Source organism: Scomber japonicus, chromosome 5, assembly GCF_027409825.1.
Source record: "Scomber japonicus isolate fScoJap1 chromosome 5, fScoJap1.pri, whole genome shotgun sequence".
In the NCBI taxonomy this organism is placed as follows: domain Eukaryota; kingdom Metazoa; phylum Chordata; class Actinopteri; order Scombriformes; family Scombridae; genus Scomber; species Scomber japonicus.
Genome location: NC_070582.1, coordinates 23,300,690 through 23,328,175, shown reverse-complemented (window position 1 = coordinate 23,328,175; position 27,486 = coordinate 23,300,690). Strand labels below are relative to the sequence as shown.

Below are 27,486 nucleotides of genomic sequence, written 5' to 3'. Positions count from 1 at the left end.
CTGTCCACAGACTATTTATGTGTATGTCTGCATGGGCAATCATAGAGGGTATCATATTGTGTCACGCAGAATATGGTCAGTCAAGCTCCAGTCTGTCAAGCTGTCTAGCCGGTTCATCAGTTGTCCTAATAAAACATCTCAAGTAGTAGTCATATTAGTAGCAGTCATCAGGCAGTAACCTGAACAGAGGGTAGGATTTAGCTTAGGTTGAGCAGTGGGAGTGGTTCATCAGGGGGTGGGATGGGCTGATGAGGTGGTTGGGATAAGGGTGAAGAGGTTTTGAATGTCTTCATTTTTGAAAAGGAGGGGTTCCTACTCACCAGACAGCTGTTGGACCCCAGGCTGGTCATGTGTGCTTAACAACTGACTTTGAATCGTCTCCACTACTCGCTTAAAGCGCCGGCTGGGTCCTAAACACAAGCACACAAGAACAACACAGAGGAATTATTGGCATAATCAGTTGCATCAGGATACACAGGCAGCAGCATGAAGGAAGGAAGCAGAGGGCATAGAAAATATGTAGATAGAATAATCATGAGAGGAAAAAAGTAAAGGTGAGGCATGGGGAATCCACAGACACAAGAGCATGGTCTGACATGTATGCTGAGAAAGCTGCAGAAGAAGAGAAACCCTGAGATGATAAAAGGAGACCAGAGAGGATGTTACTCTGGGCTCCTGTTGTGTACAGTATATGGTCAGTGACATGGAAGAACCAGCAGGCTCCAAACAACCACTATTACACCCCGTTCAGCTCAAATGTGCCTCCACAGTGTGTGTGTGTGTGTGTGTGTGTGTGTGTGTGTGTGTGTGTGTGTGTGTGTGTGTGTCTGCGTGACTGCTTTTGTGTGTGACAGAAAGAGAGAGAAAGAGCATGCATGTGTTTCTGTGAGACTAAGCATGCATGCATGACTGTCAAGTATGCAATCTTCCATAACCAGACCTCATCTTGTTGCGCTCAGGGAGTTTGAGGAAAATCTTATCAAGTATTCAGAATTACAAGAACTTTGAAAATCTTTTTTTCTTTTCTTGCGGCGAGTTTGAAAACACCAACCTCTGACAGCAGAATTTCTGGTTTATTTGTTGGATGGATACAAACATATTTTCTGTAGTTTCATTTTATTAGTTTGAAGTGTCACATTATCCCTCACTAGATATAAGGGAAACCCTTTTCACACTACTAAGTGACTTTAGAGCTTAGATTTCCCCAGACCTCTGTGAGCATAGAAGAATGTCTATTTAAGGCATCATAATGCCATATGTAATGTGTGCACTGTCATGGTAGATTGTAGTCAGAATGGTCGCCGTTTTTCTTTGCCTACAAAGAGAAAAGGAGGTAATTTCCCCCTTAAAATCCAAGGCATCCACTCTGGTGGTCCTGTGCTACTCTCTGTAGCACAGGACCACCTGTTTTGTACATGTCTGGTGAACCATAGACACTAAATTAGTAGTAAGTGGTCTGTCTATGTGTATGTTATGATAGACTAGTAACCTCATGGTGCACCATGCTATTTGTTTCCAATGTATGGTGGATAAGCAAAGTGGATTACTGGATAGATAGTAACTCTGTGAGTGTGTCCTGACCTGAAAGCAGGGTGAAGGTGACAGAGTAGATGCCATTCTCCTTGGTGGCAGCTGTGCTCTCCGTGTAGGTGATATCCACCTGGAATTTGACCGGCTTCTGGAAGACTGTAGGGCCGGCTGTGGATTTGTACTCTGCTCGGAAACTGGTCTGAGAGATCACACTGTGGCTCAAGCTGGGGATCTAGGAGGAAGAAAAAAGAAAAATCGACAAAGAGGCAGAGATAGGAACAAAAATAGGTAGTAGAAAGAGGCAGGTAATAGGATTATACATAGGGAGCATTGATGTTTAATTTTTCTCCCACACCTTGCAAATGACAAGGTGAATAAACCCTCATTAAAATACTCTCCACATACTACGAGCCACAGTTGAAACTCTAAGGAGATTAATACCTCGGAGAGTAGCCATGCATGCCAGTGAGACTTAAGCGAATGTAATCTTGAATCATCCAACAACATTGCACTCTCCCACCTAAAATGAATTTGTATGCCCAATGAACAGGAGAGCTCTGAAAATTGTCACGTTTCGCCATAGTGGTGGAGAGGGGTTGACATTCCATTAATGTGAGTGTGCTGAGAGGTATAATTCCACTGATTCAGGTGCCAATCTCCTGTCTGGAATACCAGCTAGTATAACCCAGAGGAGAAAATAGCTACCTCCAGGGACAGGGAAACAGATTTGACATTGACCTGAACTGGCAGAGTTTGCATTTACTTAGACTTTGTTAAATCTAACTGGGGTGAGGATAGGTTTTGTTCAATTATGTACACTGAATATCAACACTGTTGAATGTTTGTTGATACAGATTGTGCAGTGCTTACTGAGAAACCCTGATGTTGCCTGCATTGCTGCATGTATTTGTACATCCACACTATTATACACACACCACACAGACAGATACAATCAACACTATTTCTCAATTTCTCTCACTACACATCTAAATATCCATCCACACACACACACACACACACACACACACACACACACACACACACACACACACAAAGACACACGCTCAATACACAGTATTGAGGGCAAAGCATCTATATGCTAATGATCAATGCCCTCTGTTGATTTTCTATTGACCTCAAGTGAGTCTGCAGTCAGAGAGAAAAATAGAAGCGCTGAACACAAGCAGTTTACTGAATTGCTACATAAATCAGAAGCATGTTAGCAAACACTCAGATAGAGCCTTCCTTGTACTGTAGTATAGCCAATCACCACTGCTGTTAGAAATGTCCTGCGTCAGACAGCAGGTACACAGGTAATACTGCTACATGCATACATAACCGGATATAGAGAGAACAGTGGGGGCACAGGGGGCTGGGAGCAGATGGGAGAGGGGAAAGGGGGGGTGGGGATTAAGCAATAAAATGTACCGAGAGAAAGGCTTGAACGATGTCTGCCTTGATGGAGCTGAGAGGCTTGTCTTTGATGACAATGAAGATCTGCTCCTCTTTTTCCAGGTTGATGAAGTTACCAAACCAGGATTTTTTGGCAAGTCTGTGAGGAAAGATTAGAAGAAGAAAAAAGATGGTCAGCTGTATTTTTGTCCTCCTGTTTTTCTTTCTGTCAGCTTTTTTTGTTTCCTTGCTCTACACATCCATCTATCCATCTGGAAAAATTGAGAGCAGGTGAAATGCAGAGAGACAAAGAGAGCTCTCAGTCTTTCTGCTGCTCTGGGGAAATGGAAAGAAGCAAACGTAGGGTACCCTGAGGAAATGAACTAAAAGTGTAAAGGGAAGGAAAGTTTTCTGATATTTCACCTTCTGTGCAACTGCATATGTTTAAGTGCATGTGTGTGTATATGTGTGTGTGTGTGTGAGAGAGATAATTGAGCCTCTCTGTAAACAGAACTGTAGGTCCACAAGGGGTAGAGGTAGATGAATTCACTGCTGGCCTCAACCCAGGTGTTCCTAAACCCACTAATAAGCCATATGGACTCCTGTTTTCTGGCATATAAATATTTCATTACATTCTTGAAAATGTTGATGGATTGCAAAGACTTGCACTTCAGCAACAAGAGTTACACTCCCAGATCTCCTGTAAATTAAATAATAATAAACTAAATACTCATTCAAATGTGAATAAAGACTGCTGAGACATTAGAGGGTGTATTGTTCTATAGTAACAAGCTGTTTGCTGTGATTGGGGATGTGACTATGTATTCCTGAGATTGAGCTAAGAGAAGGTCTTTTCCAGCCAACTCTCCAACTGCTTCCAGTTTGGGTCTTCCTAGCCAGGTGGAAATGGCCAAGCCAGACAGCCAACCCACCAAACAGGCATATCTAGGCCAACCTTGAGTTATCAGGCCCCTGGGAGCTCAACAACATCAAACAGGCTACCTTCCATCCCTTATAACCAACCCACTACCTACTGCTACGATGCTGTTTCTCCAAGCCCGACCAGACCTGAGGTCAATACAGGTAACTCAGCAGGCATAAATCAAACATTCATAGATGTAATATTCCCCAAAACATCATGCTATCATGTGCGAGCCTGTTTGAGCCAGTGACTGAGGCGCTGACAGGTTATGCATAGTTATGATGGGAGTGGTGGCTTAGAAAAAAAAGTACAGTATCTACTCACTCTGGGGAAGACTCTGGTGTGAGACTGGACATCTCCTCTTGTGTGGGAACTGTGGAAGCAGGACCAAAGGTGAGACAAAGGCTCAAAGAAAGATCACATACTATTTAGCATTTACCAAAAAACCTTATTATAATGTCAGTACCTTGTAATTTCCTGCGGTGGAAGCGTGGTGAGCCCAGGAAGCTGTTCTTGATGGAGTTGAGGCGCGTCCTCCATGGCATGCCTCCGATGGATGGGCTGGGGGGTGGCGTCGGGGTGGGTGTCCCAGCTGGGCTGTCCTTGGGAGTGTGCACTGGAGTGCCCTTTGGGGTGGGGAGGGGGCTGCCTCGAGGGGAAGGGTGAGGGGTAACCTGTATTAGGGGGATAGATTTGGGTCGGTGGTCAGTGAATGAAGAAGGCGCCGGTGGCACAGGGTGAAAGTGGTGCAGCCGGATGGGTGACAGGGGCACCGCAGGGCTGAAGGGCACAGAGAGTTGGGGGTTGGCAGCAATATGGGAACGCCGTACCTGGGGGCTACTTGGGATGGGAGAAAGGGGGGTTGGGGATGGGGAGGATGGGGATGTGGGGGTTGGGGGAATAGAGGTAGAGGACAACTGTGATGGGAGCTGGCAGGGAATTGAAGGCTCTGTTTTGGCGTCGGATGCTGGATCTGGGGAGGTTTCTGGGAGCGGGTTGGATCGTGTAGCTTGGAGAGGCTTCGGGGCAACTTTGGGCTTGGCTGGGAGTGTCTGTGTCTTGTTAAGAGCTGCTGGCAGGGGCTCACTGTTTGGAGCAAGTGAGTTGGGGGTGGAGATACGCGGGCCTGTGCAATTTGGAATGGGCTCAGGGGATGGGCAGGGGCTAGTGTTGGGGGACTGTAACAAGTCTGGGGACTGGGGTGGTACACCAAACTTTCTGACAGGCTAGAGTTCAAGAACACGGTGTGAGGACACACAGCACAATACAGCCGAAAGCCAGAGCAGGTGGAGGAAGAAAAGAAAACAAAGAAAAACACATGGGGACACATGCAGGCACACAAGCACATAGATAAAGCAAGGAAAAAACAAAGAAGTAGAGGCAGCCAAAGAATACAGAGGCAGGGGAGATGTGTACATACACGGGAGAGATAGAGAAATTGCAAAAAAAAAGAAGAAGACAGATAAGACAAAAACATGCAGTTATAACATTCAGTGACAAAAGAAAACAAAGCAAAAATGAAATGGGAACAACAAGATCAGCGAGCAATACACACATTTAAAAAGAGTCCAAACAACAGGCATAAAAAGATGGACGACTTAATAAATAAAACATACAGGACTCTCCTAGCAGACACAAAGGCAAGCAGCCATAGACAAGTGTGAGAGACATGAGGCCAATTTTGAAGACTGGGGCCATCTCAATAACAGTAGGGACAAGGTTATGATAGTTCTGCTGTAGAGTGTCCAGTTTCCTGATATGTTTATTGATCTGTTTGATTTATAACGGTGAAATTTTGGCCACAATGGTAGATTGATTAACTATTTCCCCTCGACACCTCCCCCATTTTCCTGAAACAAATTTGGGCAAATAACTCCACATGGAGCCTCTTGCTGTGAAGCACAATCCATGCTTTGGGTAGGTCTGAGAAATCAATTTCCCTTTCAGATCAGCCTTAAAGAACCTGTGTGTTGCGAGGAGCTCGTCTTAGGATCCTGGCTAATCTCAAGCCTTCCCAGGTTAGTCAGCTGGAAAAGTTTACTACAAGCTTCCCTGATCTAAGCAAGAAAAGTGGGATTTTCTGAAGCATTCCCTGAGCTGGATTTTATAACAGAGCTCAGGCCAGACAAAACAGAAAGAGGGATGGAGAGTGAAGAGGCTTTGGGCTTTGAGAAGGAGAAACTTTGCTGCCACATCCCCTGTACGTGCCCCTCAGTATGTTTTACTGGGAGTTAACAGAACAATTCAAATTAAATGGACACAATGAGGTTTCATGCAAAGTCTGATCTCACACCGGATATGAAGAGCTCATCATAGTGGATCCCTGTTTCTTCAAAACGCAAACATAGATCTGAGCAGTGGATTAAAACAAGAAGTGGGAAAATATACCTTGTCCCACACTAATAATATACTGGATCAGTACATCTCTATTGCATTTGCAGAGAGATGCAGTAATATTGCTTTCATGCTGTGGTTGCTTTGCTTTGTTAAAGGTCAGAAGCCCCTGCGATGGAGTTATAGGCTTCATTTTCTCTTGCTGACATAAACAGTAATAATAAGGCAGCAATAAGATGGGATCAGTAGTAGTCGGATGGTCGTTATCCCTGAACAACTACATACCTGAGAACTGGGTCAAGAGGTTTATGTTGTATACGTGTATGTGTGTATTTGGAAAGGTTCTGAGGGTCATGACTTACCCGTGGGCTGCTGAGGGGGCTGGTGGAGAGGCCAGAGGAGGCTCCACTAATAGACCGCGACCTGTGGCAGAAACACGCAAGAACACACGGGCAGAAGTAATTTTATGGCATCAACATGTGTACCTTTTACATGTTTCAGTAAACACAGGTGGAAGTGAGAGCTCTGAGGTTACTGTACATGTTGCACATGGTTAGAAAGCACTACAGCATATGGTACCATACTATATTAAGCACGGAGTTGCTATTAAACCTCACCTGATCACACAAACAGGGCGAAAGCACTACAGCACACAGTTTTTAACAGACATTACAAGCATTGACTCCCAGCAATTAGTCTCAAACTTCAGTTTCAAAAGTTTGACTGTAGCTTCTCTTTTAAATCTATATGTTACTTGCCACAGATTAGCATTCAAATTAGCTTTCCATCCTGTCTATAGTTTGCTAATAAACGAAACATGTTGACTTTTTCAGCCTTTGCACTGGATCAGTGCAAAATATCTTGAGGGGGGAAATGAAGTGGGACATTTGGTTGAGTGCCATTTGTCATGTGTTTCTTTTCCCCGCAGATGCTGTCAATAACCCCTATGAGCAAAGCCCTGCTCAGAAATGAACAATCACAGGACAATCTGTCTCCATCAAGCGCGCATGCACACAAGTACATACACACAAACACACAAAAACAGCGCCTGTCAACACTCGGAAACACCAGCTGCTCACTGTCACAACACTGTTCCTTTTTGTCATTCAATCTAATAATACCCCCCTCTCCTCCTTCCTTTCTTTTTCTCTACATTTCAGCAGTGATGCATTCATGAACATGTGGCCAAGCCCAGAGATCTTTTGTCTTTCTTTTAAAAGATTAAGAGATAGTTAACAGTACAGTCTGTGTTTTCCACCTTACTTGGTTGAAGAGGAAGACCTCATGGACAAATGGTAGAGGAGAATGAGGGAGTTTAATAGTAATCGAGGGGGGAGGGATGGAAGAATGATGGGAGGGAGCGATAAAGTAATGGAGACCGATGTTCCTTCTTGATGTTGGAGCAGTCCTGCAGGACCACAGAAGCATCCATAAGTGGACACACAACTGTGATTATGGCTAGAAGCCGTAAAAATAATACTGGTACTGTCATAACAAGAAGTCTGTATCAGGATAAGTATGTGTCTTCTGAAGGTAGAAGCATTTATTTGGGTTCAGTCATCCACCTGTGTTCAGCTTTTAATTTACAACCACCTAAAAAGAGAACTGATACTGGAGCAGGAATCTTCTCCTGAGAGGCACAGACAAACAGAGCAGAAGAGAAGCAACACTAACAGCTATCATCAGAGTGAGGAGAATATAGAAACACCCACTCCTAAGCTATTTCTGTAATTCTCTCACTGGCCCTTCTATGAGTGTATTTATTGCACACACTCTTGCACACATGAGTAGGCGATGTGGAGACCACATTGGCTAGGAATTATGGTTTCAGTGAGCAGCTGACCAGACAGTTGCTATCATTTACATTTAAATCTTAGAGTCCACTGAGACATGACCACAGTTGCTCACTACAGCGCTGGTGCACACATAGCCAACTGCACTTCATCTAAACATAGCCAAAACACTGCGTCCTCGGGCCATAATGAGCATATTGTTAGAGGCAATCTGCATCGTTAATGTTGGACCAGTGGGTCTATAAAGCTTATGTTACAGATGGTTATGCTGTACAGTAATAGATTGTCAGAGGCTCACCCTTGCTTCCCAGAGACAATGAATTATTTGTGACAAGTGTTTTATTTATAGGCTACTTAACAGTAAACAAAAGCAACTGATCATTTATCATTCATCATATGGAGACATGAGGCCATGTAGTAAATCAGTAGGAGATGAGATGTTTAAGCCAGGAAGCCACTCTAGTATCTTTATTTGTTCTGTCAAAATACTTTAAAGAGCCAGTTCACCCAAATTACGAAAAAGGTATCTACCCATGCAGATAGTTACGTAGTTCCATTTAAAACTGTTCACAGCAAGGGCTACAGGGATTTTTTAGCGTTGCTAAGAGTAGGTGTTTTTAGCCATGCTACGGAGAGGCTTTATGTCATGTCCCCATTGAGATGAATAGGCCCTTGTCATGGCAGGCACTTTGACCAGTCATAGCAGGAAATGCACAGGTGGAATTAATAATATTAATGATGGCTGCATTCCATTTAGGACAGCCAGTTCAAAGAGGCTGATACCAAGCAGCAGGCTCACTCACTTGCATGGCTTACTGGGACATTTAATGGAATATAGCCATTGTTAATGTTATCCTTCACAGCTGTGCCTTGAAAGGTCAAAACATCTGCTGTGGAAAGGGTCTATTGTAACAGCTTTGGTGATCCATTTCAGGTGAATATTGTAATTTGTGATATACTTTGGTTCATGACCAATACATACAAAACTAATTATCGGTCTGAACTGTACTTTGTGTTTAGTGCTATTTAGCAAATGTTAGTATGTTTACGCACTAAACTCACTTGGTAAACATGGTAAACAGTATACAGTGTGCTTAAGTATAGCCTCACAGAGCTGATAGCATGGCTATGGACTTGTTCTCTGCTGTGAGCGCCACAATAAAATTCCATTCACCTCCATTGTTTCGGGGTGGAGGCAGAAAGCTGTTTTCATAACCTGGACAAAGCAATATGGTTTAACACCACGAAAGTACATAACAATGTTTTTGTTTTGTTTTGTTTTTTTGTTTTTGTAATTTGAGTGGACTTACCATGCATGTGCATACAATGGCCTATGTACATGTCTGTGTGTCTGTGTGTGGCTACCTATTCTAGTCTTACTTTTATCCATTAGTCCTCAAGCTAACATTTCCCATAAGCCTGTTTTGGAAGAGACCCCATGTCCCCAGTGCGTGACCACCGGCTGTGTCAGAGATCCATCCAAAGCACCCATGGGGGTCTAATGTTGGACTGTGGGGAGTGGAGCAAGTACAAGAGGTACTGAGATGAGGACATGGACTGAAATAAAACGAAACCGAAGCAAAATGAAATGGATGGTGCCAGGAGTCAAACAGTGAACAAATAACACCGCCAAATCCATGCTATTGCTCTGCTAGGATGATTTAAGGCAAGTGGAGAAAGTTCCTTTTTTACCCTCTCCCTCCTCTATATTGACTTTGGCCTGCCAATGGAGCTCCTCTACGTGGAGTAGATATTCATATAAATCAACACGCTGTTTAAATTCATTTCCTTTTCTGAGCCCTGAAAACTCCCAGAGGACTCAGTGCATTAATATTCACAGCTCAGCTGCTCAAATTTCTAAATATAGTGAGACCCCTGCAGTTCTTGCTATAAGGATCAGTGTTAAAGGTGCTTTATTTGTGTTCATTTGAGCCTCTTAAATAAATTAGTCAATAATAAGCATGAGAGCCTGACTTATTAAGAACGCTCAAACTAACCTAACACATTCAAACTGCATCAAGCAACTAGAGCAGATCTGTAAAGACGGAAAAAAATCAATTGATATTCTCTTCTTCACACTGCAGCACTTTTCCATATTTCATTTACATATCATTAACCTCCCTTCATTTCTCTTGGCATGCTGTTAAGATATAAAATTAAATCAGTGGGATTTCTTATGCTTTGAGTTTAGCTTTAAACATATTTTTAAGATACTTTTGGGTATATAGAGAATGAAATGGGCATTCATGTGAGAATGTCTCCATGTGTATTTCTATGCAACACGGTTAAAGAAGCATTTATCCAAATCTCTTCAATTATTTTTCACAGGAGCAGTCAAATCACCAATCACATGTATGAAAATGCAGCCTGGCCAGTTGCTCAGATTGTAACTGCCTACACGAGATATGTGAGGCAAAATACTGGATAAGGATTGAGGTTCGGGCATTTTTGTTGTTGTTATTTTAGATAAAACCCCTTTCTCCCCTCTCTTCCACCATTTACGCTGGTGGAAATGTATCCTGTCAAAACACATGTTTCAAAGTCAGTCCTCCCTCTGACGCCCTCTGATCTGAAGTTCTATGAATCTTCTTTGCTGTCGACAAAAGTTTGCTGTCGGGGAAAGATAAGGTTAGGTTCAGAGAAAGTCAGTCAAATCTTTGGACGTTATTCTGCTACGCATGTGCATCCCCAACACCAGCGTCTATACACACACAAGCGCACATATGATCAAACAAAGCGCATACAAGGACGTGATAAAAGGCAGAAGAGTTCAAAAACACAACAAAATCCAGATTCACAGAGACTTTGTTACCATCATCTTTTTCCCCCCACCGATCAGCTGGAGAGTTATGAATTGCAGTGGGGGGAAAGAGACGTATAGCCAGAGAGAGATTCGATTTGATTTGGAGGCGGAGGGGCTGTGGTATAAAACTCCCCCACCTCCAACCCACCACAGCTGATAGGAAGCCAGACAGAGAAAAACTACCAGCATTTCCACATTAGCATAGCAATTCCATACTAACAGAGGGGGGCGTTTGGGACTGAAGGTCAGCTGCACACAAGAGACCACAGAAGAGAGAGAGAGGGGAATTATGAAAGAGCAGGCATAAACAAACACACTGATTTAAAGTAGTATGGAAGAAAGATACAGGGGAGCTTTTTTAATGACTGCCACTGCTTATGTTATATGTAGGATTCAGACACAAACCTAGTTGCTGGGCTAGGGTTAGGGTTAGCTAGCTGGATGTGTAAACATACAGATGCAAAGCACTCATCTCAGTGCCCTCTATGATGAACGACATTCAGCTGCATATGAAATATGAACCAGTGTTGTTGCTTATTATATATATATATATATATATATATATATTATTGTATAATTAATACTCAATAAAGTCATTGAAAACTGGCCTATTAGGGGATTCTGGACTTGACTGAAACAGATGAGTCAGAGCGAAGGGCAGAAGAAGGCAGCTTCTAAACTCAAGCAACCTTTAAAAAGAAGACGAGGTAAGACTTGGATTGCCTGAAGGGATGAAGGAGTGGAGCCGAGACGATGAAACACAAGAAGATGAATCTTAAACTAAAATTCTGAGGCAGCAGAGGACAGGAGGAATTAAGCAGAAATGTTTAGAGGTGGGAGCTCTTGAAATGGATTTAAAACTTCTGAAGTGGCTTCCCCCGCTGACATGAAGTTCAAAGAAGTGAAAAATAAATTCTTGTTGTTGCCAAACTGCTGTGGTGAGGAGTTCTTAAAGCATCCAACATTTGAATGAATATTCAGTTTTATATCTATATATCTTTTATCTGATACATTACTCGCTGCCTCTGCATTTATGTGCTATACCTCTGAAAGCTTTTCCCAGCACTCTGCCAATCTTCCTATCATTAGGCAGATCAGGTTATCACCCCCTCAGATTCAATCTTCCCTGCTGTCACAAATGTCACTGCCTCTGAGCAGAAATGTGTGGTGTGATGATATATTGGTTGTTGAAATAAGATGAGGAAATTTTAAATCAGTCCACTGTGCCTTGTGGGGTTGTGGTTCTGGCTTGACTTGAACATTTCTAAAATAGAAGAAATGTTCTGCATCCGAAGAAAGTAGGACACAGTATGGGAGGGAGAAACTGATTATCAATGCATTCAGATAATGAAAAGAAGAGATAATTGAGCTTACACCAGAAAAAGGGGGGGGGGGGTGTTGTAGATATTAAAGATGTGAATTGCAAATGTGCAGTCTTCTTCGGTTGAAAAATGAAGTTAATTAATCGAGTTAAGTCAAACTTTAGGAACTGCCACAGCAACACTGTTGGCTCTGTAAGACCAGGCTTTTTTTTTCAGATGAGTTATAACTCGTTAAACTAAACTTGTGATGGTGTCACATTTAAACAAAGCATCCTTTCCACAGAAAGCACCACTGCATCTTTCTCCTGCCATGGACGTCTTCTTGTGTGGGAGTGAGACACGGAGGAAGAGGATAGCATGATGGGTGAGTGGCAAGTGAATACCTTTCTTCTTTGCTGCATTTTGAACGGGTGTCAGGAATATCCAAGCTTTTACTGTACACTGATTTACTACAGTGAGACAGGAGACAAAGCAAGCAGAGCGTCAGTCTCTGTTTGTCTTTGTCCACAATCTAACTTGCTGACACCAGAATTGTCAGACCTGTTGAAAGACCACTGGCCTGCGAGATCCTCCACACTGAATCAACACACACTAACAGCACAAACGCAAGCACTCACACAGAGCTATGGGTATCTCTATAATTTTCATTTGAAAATTAGATGTAACTTTCACTTTTAATAAAAAGACCTGTGTCACCTCCATGCGTACCTTTGTCCATGCTGTGTCATGTCGATAGCCCTCCTGGCTGGTACAGGCGAGCCTCCGTCTGTAACACTGAGAACCTCCATGGACTTCCTCTCTGGTCTCCTCTTGCCATGACGGTTCAACATGGGAGAGTCCACCCTCTTCCTCGGGGGATCTGTGCACAACAGCGAGACAGATCGATTCAGAGTCAACACAGTGCACCTTGCGTTGACGTGTGCATTTCTATGTGTTGAGCAGTTTTGTGCATCACAAGCATTTGTAAATGTTTGAGTGATGTTTAGCGCTGATCACATTGACATTTTAATTAATAGTGAATAAGTAATGGTTTCCTCCCAGACCTTGAACTAATGGCCACTGTATTGACTGTATCATATTCACTGAAGAGGGAGTCTATTCATCAAAATGTCGGTATCTTTCAGCACGCGTACACGTACGCGAACACACACACACACACATTTGCCCATAATACATCTCCTATCGCAGCGCTGTTGTCAGAAAATAACCCTGGCAGAAGTCTAAGTCAAGCAGACTGTCTGTAGTCAGATTCCTGTGGGTGGAACTCTGCAGAGAGTTGTGGTGTATGAATGGGAGAATATCTATTTTTGATGAGTTAATATCTGAACCGAAGCAGTTGGAGCTGACAGTTTAGAATTTAAAAAATCTCTGGCCTATTGACACCTTCTATTTCTGCTACTATATGTCATTGAGAAGCTTGTCTATTTTCAATAAACAGAACGCTTCTTCTACAGGGGAGCCAATCCACTGCTACTGGAGCCAGTCCAATTTCTTCTAATGGAGGAAAACATTGTAGAACGGTTTAGACACCAGATGCATTCAAGACCTACGAGCATGCAGTACTTATTCTTGTCTAAATTGGCTTGTTGTGTCTGTGCATACAGCTTTATATTCAATGACAAGATGAAAAAGCATTTCAAATAAAAACCAATAGTCACATAGTGGTATTGTTCAGACATACTGTGTGCCATATTGTGTTTACAGATTTAGTTCTATTTTCCCCCACTGTGCTGTTGTTCAATCATATTTTAATGTTAAATTCTTTATCTGCACTTGACTTTTATACCCGAGCCTCACCAATCTCATTTCGAGGGGGAAGGTTCTGGTCTTCCTGACTGGGGTACCTCTCCTTACGGTCCAGTAAAAGGAAGTAGATCATCTTTTCTTGGTTGTCACTGCAGAGAAGGATACAATAAAAACAGAATGAGGCTTCTGGAAAATATATTCAAGTATTTTAAAAAATACCTTAATGCACATATGCAGTGTGTATAAAAAGTCATGTACATATGTGCACCAGTTCTGCAAGTGCTTAAAACCAACACATTAAACTGTAAAAACTCTCACTATGATTAATGTCCTTTTGGGTTGAATTTGAAAGAGCTACTAAATAGCTTCCATCATTAAAACAAAAGTTTAGTTCTACAGATCATTAAGCCATTATATAATATTCTGCACATATTCTTTTTTAGTGCTGCACCAATCTCCATACACAGAGCATGCTAGCGAGTTTATGAAAGTATCAAAATATAATAAGCTCGTCCTTTTCTTGCTCAGTAAGTCAAGCAGACTAATATCTTTTAGCCTCTAGGCCAATCTTCTCTATGCAAAAGGCTCAGGAATTGGCCTACCATAATAAAGACAGATTGGAAAGCAGTAGGAGGCAAAGAGACAAGGACCTGCAACTTCAGCTAAAATGAGTCAGGGGAAGGGAGATAGAAACAGCAGATTTTCCTTCAGTCCAGCATTATTACTGGATGCTCCCAGGAGAGAGGAGCCAAACGGAAGAGACGGGGAAGGTGATAGAGAAAAGCCTATTTAGTATCAAATGAGAGAGACTGGGCACAACTAAAATAGACGGTAAGGAAATAGAAAAGAAACTATAAAAAACTACAACATCCTTACACTCATGTTAATAAAAAGACTGAGGGGCAAATATCCTCAGCATAAATTCATATTTGAGCTGAAAACACAAACACAGACACAAACATTATGAGCAGAACATAAACAATGTGACCCAGGGGCTCATTTGTTGTTCTAGCCAGGATCAGTTTGGGGGGAATGTATCCAGTGGCAAGCGATGTAAGCGCTGTGTGATAACAGTTAAGTGATGTACAGCTTCTGACATCTAAAGTGACAGCCTCACAGGCTTTCATAAGAGATGGGGAGAAGCCAAGGCCGTCGGTGCACACGGACACCACATTCCCATCTTTCCGTTGCAGTCCTGACTCTCCCACTCCTGAAACCACAGCACAGCTCCGTCCACTTCTTTCTTTTTGATCATTTCATGTTTCATCACACTGATTCACTTTTTCTCTCCTTGATCACCAAACACATCTCCATTCTTCTAATACTTCTCCATTCTTACTCATACTTTCATACTCAGCTGTTTCTTCTACACACCACGTCTTTTTTCCTCCATCCTCTATTTTGTTACTCAATTCACTCACTCATCTGAGAGCAGGTCTTTCAGTAGTTTGTTTTTGTCTCTGAAGCAGCCCAGGGAGTGCATGCTGTCCAGTACGTCTGGGTCGATGTCATCTGCAGAGGGCAGGCTGCGGATGGTCACCTTCCTAGGGACAGGCTGCTCTGGCTCTGGCTCGTTCTTCCCCCCTCTGAAAAAGCAAAAATCACAACAAGATTAAGGACACAGTCACACACTTTCACCCCTGCCAATTTTCATTACTATACAGTAAAATAACATTATTATGTAGTTTATAGAGACATTAATGATTTCACTCTCCACATTTATTGATTATATTATACATTATGGAGAAAAAGCAGTATGTGTATTTTTGAGTGTTTGTTTGCCTTTTGGTCATCTGCAGCAAGATGTTGGCCTCATTATGACCCTGAGTCACATTTTAAAACTTTCATAATCCTGTGTTTTCTCCAGCTTTAATCATGCTGCATGTAAGCTTCAGTGGATGAATAGGGGTCATCATCAGCTCACCAAAATGCAGACAGACAACTGAGTCATGATGTTACGTTTTGCAGTCCACCCTTCTCTCTCCTCCTGGCTTCCTTTTCCAAACTTCATAATTATCTCTTTCTTTACAGGCACTCTCCCAGTTATGTCACTTTTATCTGTCTCTGTTTTGTCTTTATTCTTTGGGATTTAAAATGAAAGGCTAATCTACAGCGACAACATTTTCTGGAACATTCTAGTCATCTGTTTCAATGAATATATCCATGTTCAGTTTCTACAAAGGTGCCAATACACACAGACTCTTATATTGACTGGGTAGTGTCAATATGCAACCCCCTCTAGTTCTTCCCCTTATTCTTTTTTCACTGTTGGGCTCATTGAAGCGTACACCCCATAGGTAACTATTAAAATAAGACAAACCTCTCATTTTCTTTATATTGTGAACTAGTGAAGTGAATCTGCAGAGATTGTTCAGCCTCCCTCCCTTGTTTCACTATTTGCATTTAAAATGTGACGGTGATTTCACAACCCATCATCAGTAAGCCTGGATAACCTGGTGAGACAGTCTGGCTTGGCGCTGTCCTTTCAGCACCACAGTTGCACTCCGCTGCTGCTGAAAGAATTTAGGAAGCTCACTGATTAATTCACCTACTGATCAAACACAATGATGACAGTGGCCCCTTGAGGCAAATTTGCCATTTGTGGTGTTGGGCTATACAACTAAAAACTGACCTGACTTTAGTGGCTGACCTCATTTAAATTTCAAATTTAAGTTGTAATTTGTGTGACTTCATTTTTTACACAATGCTGACCCGTTGCTTCTGGTATAGCATTTTATTTGTTTGACAAAACACCCCTCTCATTCATTCATGCCTTCATTCATTCATTCATACTTTCATTCAACACTCAAGCCACATTAGTCTTCTCTCCCAGCTCTTCTCTTGTCTCCTCTTGTTTGTTTTTATCAGTCACGCTGTCTGTTTGCATGATCTTTCAGAACACAGACGGAAACAATAACTCAGCCCTTTCCAGGACTCAAAACTTCCTACCATGATTCATCTTTGCTCTTCAGCTGCAAGACCCTTTTAAAATCCTAAAAGAAAATCACTATGACTACGTGGTGATGATCTCATATACATTGGCTTTCACAAACTATCTTTACAAAAAACTTTGTTCATTCTTTTTTCCTCAATTTGAAAACATCTCACACAGCAACGTAACTCTGATACAGTTTATAATGACCTGTGCTGCACATTTTCTCAAAAGATTTATGTTAGTTTAAAAAAAGTTAAATGGTGGGTGGTGGTACGATGAGGTTAGGTATGGTCATCCTCCACTACATCCCTGCTTGTTCTCTCTTCCCTCTTCCCTGTTCAGGTGACCATATGCTGCACATCCTCTTTCATGCACTACCAATTTACCCCTACATCCCTGAGAGTGGAGTCATGCCCTGCTCAAATGTACTCTAGTGTACAGTGCTGAAACACAAAGTCATTTATCATGTGGTAGCTCCCCTTGGGTCTACATCCCCAGCAGAATAGTCTAAGAGAGGATAGGAGTGGAGGGCGTAAAACGGAAAGAAAGACAGAGGAGTACTTACATGTACCATGTGTGCTTCTGGATCTGTTCTAACTGTAAAAGACATTAGAAAAGAGACAGCAGGTCAGTACAAAATCAGTTTAATTGTCTTTTAGATGTTTAGAAAATTATCAAAGACAGCAGTATCATTATGGGAAATGTGAATGCTTTATGGCTTCAGTAAGCTGTGAACTCACTGGCTTACTAGAAACACAGTTGTATAGTATAGGCAGGCTGAAAGGTAGGAGTAAATAATGAGGGCTTCAAATATTTATTTTGCAAATGAGAAAAAAAACCATATTGAGGCAAAGAGGGAGACAGAGAGATGGGTAGCTGGAGTAGAAAGAGAAAAAGGTGATACCATTGAGCTATAAAGTGAGAATATTATCTCCCTCACACACACAATGCTGACCCTGCCAAGTCCTGTGGTCTAAAGGGAATCTCCCATTCTCTTCCCATCTCTCTCACTCACACAAACACAAACACTAATACTACTCTTGTCATCACGCTTTTAATGTGGCCACTGTCGATGTGGTCTTTTGCCAAGAAAGGAAAAAGCAGAAAGAGACAGAAACTATGAGCAAAAGGGCAACAAAAGAAGATGTCTCTTCGAATGACACCACTGTGTTTCTACTGCCCACAGTGGAAAACAGGATCAATGTCACTGTTGGGACTTTTTAATTTGCTCCTGCTGTTGTTGTGGAACCACAGGAGCTTCACATAGCAGCTCTAATTATTGTCACTTATTCACAGGCGTAGTTCTCGAGTATGTGTCTCCATTAGTGTCTCGATGATTCCACCATCCCAGAGGGTCTACCTGTATGCTTCAACACCGCTGAATGTCTTCATGTGATATTAGTCCAATCACAGAGCTGAGCAGTTGCTGACTATAGGTGACCTGTCTGCTTTCACAGAGGTCGTGGTATTGACAGAGGTACCCTGCCTGTCAGATACAGACCAGTGGGTGACCTACTCTCTACCACTTTCATTGAAGGGCTGGAGGCAAGAGACCGATATCACACGCAGGTTGAAACTGATGTGGTTTGAAATGCAGTATCACATCAATCAGTTTCTAAATGTGACAGCACCAATTCCAGCTGCTTTCACTCAGGCAGAGGGGGGATCTATGCTGTGCTACTGGCTTGGCTGGGTGGGAGTATGAGTATGCATCCAGGTGTGTGTTTATCTGAGTGCTGCGTAAACTAATTCTCACGCAAGCTTGTATTTATACAAATATGTGTGGGTTTGGCTGCAGGAAAATCCTATTAACAAATGCTGGCTTCAAAGAACCCCACCTACATACTGTGTGTACTTTACATCGTCTACGCTCCATGGAAACTTTTGACTCATTTTCTCGATGTACTTTTTATTCCAGCAAATGTATTTGACAGCTATTATTGCCAGTTACTTTTCGGATTAAGAATTTTACATAAAAATATATAATGAATTTTTGGCTTGTGGCGTCCTACAAAAAGCATACTTGTGATCACTTGCAATGTTTTTGATATGTACAAGCTGTTAACAGCTCCATTTTAATGTGACTTTCCCTTTGAACTCAAATGGTTTCCTTTAAACTTAAAAAGTTTGAGGCACAACAAGGTAAAAGTATCAACTGGACCTTACCATGTATAAAGTAGTTAAAACAATATAGCATATAGCATATAGCATATAATAATGTGCCAGCCACATGAACATATGTACATTTGGTAGATCACATCTTTAAAATGTTATTATATTTTGAATGACAGAGCTTGACTTGCAACGAAACATTGTTACACTGGAATAAAAGTATTTTTAGCTAAGTAAAGGATTTTTTCTTCCACCACTGGGAAACTATACCTTTTTTTCTTATTTCACCATTTTGTTTTCATAATAAATGTCAACTGTGCCTTAATCCTTGTGTAATGAATACCTGTGTATTTGTCTGCATTTAATGTCCTTCATCCTAGTCCCAGTATCCTAAATTCACTGCTAAACTTCAAATGTCATAAATATAGCAGTTTTAAAAAAATGTGTGCAGGTTTACGTGTGTGCAGGCATATCTCTCAATCGTATGGCATCATTAGGGAAGAGAGGGACATCAGGGTGGGAGGAGCGGTGAAGAACTTTGCAACAACAGAAGGATCTTTGAAGTGAATGATGTCAAGAAGAAAGGCAAAGAGCTCCAGAGAAATTATTTAACGCGTCATACAAAGGTCAAAATGGGTTAAAAAAAAGTGATTTCAGTACGTTTGTCGAAAGTAACTATAGTGAATACCTTATGTATGAGGTAATTGACATTTGAAAACAAACATGCTATTAAAAACCACACACTTCCTTTATTTTCATTCCAGCAACCTTGGTACTTTAGCTGTGCTGTCCCCATGAATGTATTATCTGTCTGTGATGAACCGCTCTTTAATATAATAAGCTAGCCAATCCTCTTCATTAGCCAGTGATCACAAGAAGGCAGATCTTTCCAGGATGTCTGCGTTCATTTGAATAGTAAAAATTAGATGACTGTGTTGGGGAGGCTGGCCCAGTCGCCTCTGGGGCTCCAACTATACAGACAGGAAATTAAGAAAAAGGCTTTTATTGGGCTTAGCCCCTTAAACCCAGGTACGTGCCCTCCCAGTCAGACTCTGAGGGGACCTTGTCTTTGTGTATGTACTTGCATGCAATTTGTGCATCTACTGATGAAATCTAATTAACAGAAGGTGACAACAGACACATACTGAAACACAGCCAGCAGTGATGGTCTGATTACCCTATTCATTTGATTCAACAAAGTAAAGTCAACATTATTATGAAAAAATAATCCCTCGAAAAAGAATGACATGTTCCCTTATGATGTCATTCCCACCCTGTCTCATCTGGGACAGTGCGGTCAACACTAAACACCAAGAATGCTCAATCTAACAGGGCTATTTGACATTCTGTGAGGTTACAACACATCCCCGGAGCTCTGTTTGGAGCTCTCATGCACAGGAGGGGGGTGGACAGGTAGCATATTCTCTCCCAGCAGTTTGGCCTGTGTGTAACCCTTTGTCGAGGACAGTGCTGGAGGCTGGTTGACATAGCTAGGGGATCTCAGGGTGACCTGTACTCGTCAGGCAGGAGAGGACAGAAAAATAAAGCATATAGTGTACATACAGCATACCAAAGAAGTGGGGTCTCTCAAGTTAATGGTTCAATACTTAATTTACAGTATCTGAAGGGCTACATCTTAAACTTGTGAATTCTACTGCAAAGAAGCATCTCTTTCTTTTGACTTTTCTTTTTACTGGTGTCTCACATTTTCATATTAGCTGACATCATACTGACACTGTGAGAGATAGTGAGAGTGTGGGGAAATGATGTATTACTACCCAGTGAAGGGGGGTGTCACTATATTTGCAATGCTAACACACTGTTTTTTTATTGAATATTGAATATTTTCTCTTTGTCCATCCCTCTCTTTTTCTCTCGTCCTGACTCTCTGCCCTTCCTGCCACCTCACCAAGGTGAACAGTTGCAGCGTAGAAAGGGACGGGCATTGTGATGAGTACACCAAAACAGTGCAGAGGGAGAGAATACAAACAGCAGTCCTCTCTTGAATTCACATCCTGTACTTGAGGAAGAACTCACATAGAATAAGGGATGAGGAAAACACATTCGGAACACAAGGGAGGAAAGAAGAAACAAACAAAAAGAAAATGGTTGACTTGGCAGCGTTGAGTTGATATTAGCCACTTTAGTTTGTGTGTGTATCTCTGCCATCCTGCGCTCTCCTTGGAGCATTACAACATTTCCCAGCTTGCTGCGTATCTACAAACTAATGATTTTCCTTTCTTAACCCAGACCTGATACGTCTGTGTTTTTTTCCCCCACGTGAATGCTGTCTCAAACAACATCCAAACATGTTTAGCTGCTTCTACAACATGATTAGTAAACAGTACTGGTTGTAGACTATGAATATAAAATATCCACTGCAGATATAAGTAAGATCACTAAGAATGTATGAACTGTGAAAAACAAGATGCAAATTTACTGTGTACCTACAGTACCAGTCAAAAGTTTGGACACGCCTTGCCATTTGCTTTAATGACAAAGTGTGTCCAAACTTTTGACTGGTACTGTACATGCACTGAAGAAGCACATCATGCAAACCGTTACAAACAGCCCCAGAGCAGAAGTACACAAAGTAGGTGGACATAATCATAATGGTGTGTTCATCTTCATCCAGTCTCTTAACTGAACTTACCGTTAGTCTTTTGGTAGCATCCACTTCAATCATGCCCCGGAGAAGGTTCTGACAGTCTGGAGGGATAAAGTGGGGCATGTGAAACACTCCCAACTTCACCTTCTCCAGAAGATTTCTCAGGTTGTCGTCATCGAACGGCAGGGCGCCCTGAAGAGATACAGAAAAGATCCAAAGTGAGAAGAAGGATATTGGAAATAATAAAGATGTTGATGTTGAAAAAAGTAGAGAAGAAACTGTTTGTACTTGTTTTAATGGCAGCATTAGAACAGCAAAAAAGCCTTCAACGAATCAAGCGCAGAAAAGAAGAAGAAGAATAAGGTCGACGGCTCGCCAGAAGAAATGAAAACACATTTTGAGTCTTAATCCTGCACAACTTAAAGAACAAGCTTGCTTTCTCAACTTGTTCAATTCTCCAATTAGAGCATCCTGCCCTCAGCTGCATTGCAAAATAAATAATAAACAGCGGTAAGCTGAAAACAGGGCTTTTCTAATAATTACCCAGCTTTCTCATTTACCTCGTTCATTTAGCATTCTCTCATCAGAGTCATTTATCAGAGTGAGCTGACACCTCACAGATGTGGCTGTTTGATGAATGACAACCTCCACCAGAAGACACAACCAGAGAAAGAGGAAAAGGGTGAGAAAGTCTGAGAAATGAAGAGAGGTAGAGAAAAAAAAGAGGGCACGCTTGTGTAACAGATGATCTGAACGAAGCTTAACTGCTGGGGAGTATGAGTGTCTCCCACAATCAGACAAATGGTTATCTCGCAGCCAGGCAGCAGGACGAACTGGAGAAAGACAGTATTCATCTACAGTCATACAGCAACAGGGAAAAGCTTTTGTTTATATCGAGAGAAGTACGGTCACGTTGGATACAACGGTAAACAACATTAGGTTTACGCAACATGAGAGTAAGGGAGACTGTCCTTAATACAAGTACACAGACACAAACAAACACGCGACAGAAAGACACGGAGTGAGGGAGAAAGAGGCAAAAACAAAGACAAATACACAGGGCCTGTGGCCACGAAGACGCCCTGTTAGCGTTGGTATTTATTTTGGGCTCTCTTCTTTCAGTTTGACTGCATGAATTATTCATGGAGCAGGAGTGTGTAGGAACTACAGTACAGCTGTTGATGAAACAAAGCTTCAGGGCTGCACGGCTGGGGAACCACAGACATAATGTAGCTAGAGAATAGACCTGATTATGGATACAGCATCGTGTGAGGATACAGGATAATGAATAAAAAGATACTTCTATTCTCTGAGCTTCTATTGCACAAGAATCAGCTCGAGGGAGTCTTTGTAACATTTTTATGGTAAGACCTTCTAAATGTTAAGACTTCTGATTTATCTCCTTGTATCCTGAGTTTGTGTTTGCCGACTTCAAGCTTACTCCATCTTCTCATTCAACTGAGGTCAACCTCGAGTCAACAACCAGAGTGCAAAGTCATGACTGTACTGTCGCACGGCTCACTCACTTTCTGCTTTTAATCCATTACAGCTGGTACAAAGTTTAGACATACTGCTGGCTATGAAGGAAGAGTTAGGTAAAATTATATGATGCCATATTTCTCTGGAGAATTCTAAACTGAATGTCAGTCCAATCACTAGCAGTTAGTAGAGAACAAGCTGGCACTCACCACCAACAGGGCAAAAAGAATGACCCCACAGCTCCAGACGTCTGCTTTCCTCCCGTCATACTTCTCTCCCTAAGGACAAAAGAGAGTTTGTTAGTGGGTTTGGACAGTGTGAAGATTGTTTTTTAAAAAAAGATTGGAGGCCTGTAAAAAGGGGCTAATAAAAGAGCATATGAGGTACGGCTAAGAGAGAAGAAGGAATCTTAACATTATGACTCACCCTGATGACCTCTGGACAGGCGTAGTGTGGAGATCTGTTGGAATGACAGAGAAACACGCAAACAGTGAGTGAATAAGGAAAGTAACAGAAAGAGAGGGAAGAAATCTAGGTTATTTCAGGGCTTTTTCATACTGTCACTGCTATCTGAACTTCGCCAGCCGTACTGCAAAGTAAGTCAGGGTTATACAATCATGACACAGCAAACATTAAACTGGCACAAACCACTGTATGAAAATGTGAAAAGAACAATGTGAGTTGACAATAAATGTCTCTAGTGAACATAGATCAAGATGTGCTTCAGGAGTTTAGACATCCTGAGGGTATTTGGATGTCCTCCTGCTTGCTCACTCAAGGGCATCCTCTCACAGCAGACGATGAACAGACCTACTAATCTTTACAGCACCTGGATAGGCTGACAGTAAACCCAATGACTAGATTGACACATCAATATCGTATGAAGATTTATGGAGCTACCCCGCAACGGCTGCTGCATAAGCCAATGGCTACAGATGAGTGGAGCAGCTGTGGAGTGACTTGTTATTCTATACATACACAGTGGCACTTTTACATTCTTAGACATTGCCAGACTGCCAAATACAGCATTGTGAAATGAAAAGGGTAATAACAGGAGATTTTCATTTCAGGATGTTTCTTTTTCTCATGTGGTATCATACAAAAAACAAAAACAAATCAGCCAACCTATCTTTCCAAACTCCTTGACCAGGTGACCTATCTTCCACCGCCTTCAGTATTATTTAATAGCAATATATTTGTCTCTAATGAGAGTCTATCTAAGGTCTGTAAACATGGTGCCCATTAGCTTCTTCTGGCTGTCAAAATACTGGCCAATAACAAACACTGCCACCATGTCAATGGCCTATGCAAATACTGCTGTCCTGATTGCAAGTGTCATAGTGCATTATGAAGATGAGTGAGGAATTTAAAAAACAACAAAAAAAAACTAAGCAAGCCTGATATTTGCACTAGTAATGCCTCATCAGTGCCACAACACACGAGTCACAGCTGGAACCAGCGTGAACATAAACTCATTATTTGTAGAGGCTTGAGGTGGCAAACACAGGGTGAAGATAAATACCAGAATATGAGCATGTCAGCTTTCTGTTTGAGCTGAATTCTTATTTGTCAATATTAGGACAATCAATTAAAGTCATGTCACCTGTATGTTTAAAAGATCTCCACTTTATACTCAAAATGAACATAATGCTATGGTGCATTTCTAACTATTCCTCGCTAAAACTCTTTGAAACAAATGTCTACACACACATAATGAAACATGGATCTTGTTCAACATTTTTATGGCTTAAATTAATTATGGGTGTAAACAAACTTAATTATAGGTGTAAATAAAGTATATTCACTGACTGATTAAATTCTGGCCACACGTGAGAGCCCATACTCCATTTCCATCATGAATTGAACACTAATGAAAAATAGAAAACTGTAAGAGCCACTTCTCTCTGACCAAAGTGAACAAGATTAGTTCAAAACCTGGTATTGAGGGCTTTAAGTTTAAAACAACAGATACAGGAAGTGGCAGATACAGGAAATGGCAACCAAGCCCCCAAGAAATGTGCCAGACTTTAACTGACACCAATTTGACGCCTTTCTCAATAGCAAGTACGCTAAGTTTAGATGTGTGTACTTGTTAGTTTGGACTTGGAAAGTTCGACTTGGGAGTACATACTTCAGAGAATGAGAGGGCGCAGTATGATCATTCGGCAATTGGAACTGTAGTGTACTTGCTGACAGCAGAGGCTCAACTTCAAAACAACTATCAGACTGTATGGTGATACAATAATCTCAACCCAAACACATTCAATAACACTTTTTATTCTCACAAAAAAACCTTATTGACAGAAAGATGTAGTGAATTGTTAGTCATCATGTATATGAAATCCAGTCTTTTGAAGAACAGTTGTGCGTGGGCTGATATATCATTAGGCTTGTCTTGCTATTTGCTAAAGCTCATTTACTCTCTCAGCCTAACACTGCCTAGTGCAAATTCATAACAATAAAAACAACTGACAGGACTTGGAAGCACTTTAGCTACATTTTGAGGGCAACAAATAGCGGTATAGTGTTACAATATGTTGCTGCTGTAAGTGGCTTTCTTGATAGCATAAAGACAAAAATGCATTTTGTTAAGGACCTAAGATTGTAACTCAAGCAGCACAGACTGCTAAAGTGGGGAAACAAAAATGATAAAGATGATGGAAAGCTGTTTTATCTACACTGAAGGGCTTCTCAGTGTTAGAGTGTTTGCAGAGAGATCTCTGGATTCCGATTTCAAACAAAGATTCATACATTTACCATAAGCTTACCATGTCCCTTACAGAAGATTGCACACAATATACAAGAGAGGGTATTGTGAGCTTAAGAGATGTGAGTTCAGGGGAGAATGGGAAGTGTGAAGTGTGGACAGGCTACACTGAGAAACAGAGACATGAAGCTCATTTAGTCTTTTCCACCAACATTTTTGCGGCTATTCACATCATACAAGATAATTTATTTTCATCAGTCTAACAGAAATAAACAAACAGCAAACCCTGATGAACTCACAGCTGGGCAAATGCAGACCGCGAGAGAGAGAGAGAGAGAGAGAGAGAGAGAGAGAGAGAGAGAGAGAGAGAGAGAGAGAGAGAGAGAGAGAGAGAGAGAGAGAGAGAGAGAGAGAGAGAGAGAGAGAGAGAGAGAGAGAGAGATGTTATGTGTGCATTCCTGCATTGATATTTGTATGTGCTTGTCAATGCCTCTGCTCATCTGTATGTGTGTATGTCTACACGTATTTATATATGTACTCTGAGGCTCCCCCACCCCACTTTACCTGGGACTAGTCTCATCTTCACTCAGCTCCATTACCCGTGGCAAATTGAATACATTTGTGTCAGACTGCTGCATGGTGAGAGGCGGCCAGATAAATGTGTTTAATTAAAAACTGTCATATCTACACTTAGAGATGGGACAGTCAGAAGAGCATGAACAATCAATAACCACACATACAGTGAATGGCACATTCACATGTATTTGGCATCGGCATACAGACAGAAACAAACATAGATGGTGCCAACACATTCCTGTGAGGTATTGTGATGGAACTGAGAGTGGAATGAAAAGAGACCTAGTTTGCTTACCTGTGCGTGCGTGCATGTGTGCGTGTGTGCGTACGTGCATGTGTGTGTGGGTGTGTGGTTTGTGTCCGAGCATCTTTGTAAGACAGCTCTGTGTTCCCCCTTGCAACAAATACCTTTAGCACTTTGTAAATGTACACAGGGGACTAAGCAGATGCACTGCACCTGGATGGGAAAGCAGATATGCTGGAAGCAGAATACAATCAATTTTAGAATTTAGTTGGTCTACTCAGAACAGCTGAGTCAGAACTGTCACCCTCTTTGGCCTTTCTAGGAAAAGGAAACACTTCAGTGTGGTCATCATGGCCACAGAATGATTCAATCGTCTACAATTTACTTGCAGATAGATATGCACACTGAATTCAGTTGGACTGAACTCTACAGATGAGTCCTGAGAGCTTAGGCGCTGTGATGCTGCTGGCAAAAAATTATGCAACAGTTTCAACTGAATGGTTGTTTGTGTGTGTGCATCTATTGTAGGAAGGGAGGGAGTCAGAGACAGAAAGAGACAGATTGAGAGACAACCAAAAAAGCTGAGGACAAAGGGTCTTAGAGGTTAGGGATGAACTAAGCCTGTGTGGGCATGTGTGTTTGTTGTATTGCACGAATGCAAGTGTGTGTAATTTCAGTTGTGGCTGATTTGGTGGTATAATCTGGACAGAATCAGGTCTGAGCTTAAGACAGATGTCACAGGGCCTCTCTATCTGACGCCCCTGCATGCAGTGTCATGTGCCACCACAGAGCAAAGATTCTCCCCAAGGCATCCAGATCACCAGGAATCTGAACAACAGCCCTAGGCCTCACTGTTTACATCTAATGGGCTATCCATACTATCAGACTTTTTTAAACTGAACTTTTCTACTATTTCAGTCAGCATATAAAATTTTAGTGAATCGAGAAATGAAATGAAAGAAACAAAGAAAAAATTCAAACTG

The 27,486-nt window shown here is 41.8% G+C and overlaps 1 protein-coding gene across 1 annotated transcript in view; it reads right to left on the bottom strand.

Moving 5' to 3' along the window:
• The window catches only part of brsk2a (BR serine/threonine kinase 2a), a 159,586-nt gene that overhangs the window by 4,376 nt on the left and 127,724 nt on the right, over window positions 1–27,486 (bottom strand). The window contains exons 6-18 of the mRNA XM_053318772.1: window positions 23,403–23,436; window positions 23,186–23,254; window positions 21,543–21,689; window positions 17,343–17,374; window positions 15,264–15,428; window positions 13,894–13,991; window positions 12,805–12,955; window positions 6,541–6,601; window positions 4,311–4,518; window positions 4,169–4,217; window positions 2,959–3,082; window positions 1,582–1,762; window positions 321–410 (exon numbers count right to left, since the gene is read on the bottom strand). Coding sequence (XP_053174747.1) covers window positions 321–410; window positions 1,582–1,762; window positions 2,959–3,082; window positions 4,169–4,217; window positions 4,311–4,518; window positions 6,541–6,601; window positions 12,805–12,955; window positions 13,894–13,991; window positions 15,264–15,428; window positions 17,343–17,374; window positions 21,543–21,689; window positions 23,186–23,254; window positions 23,403–23,436 — 1,409 coding nt within the window. The remainder of the gene's footprint in view (window positions 1–320; window positions 411–1,581; window positions 1,763–2,958; window positions 3,083–4,168; window positions 4,218–4,310; window positions 4,519–6,540; window positions 6,602–12,804; window positions 12,956–13,893; window positions 13,992–15,263; window positions 15,429–17,342; window positions 17,375–21,542; window positions 21,690–23,185; window positions 23,255–23,402; window positions 23,437–27,486) is intronic.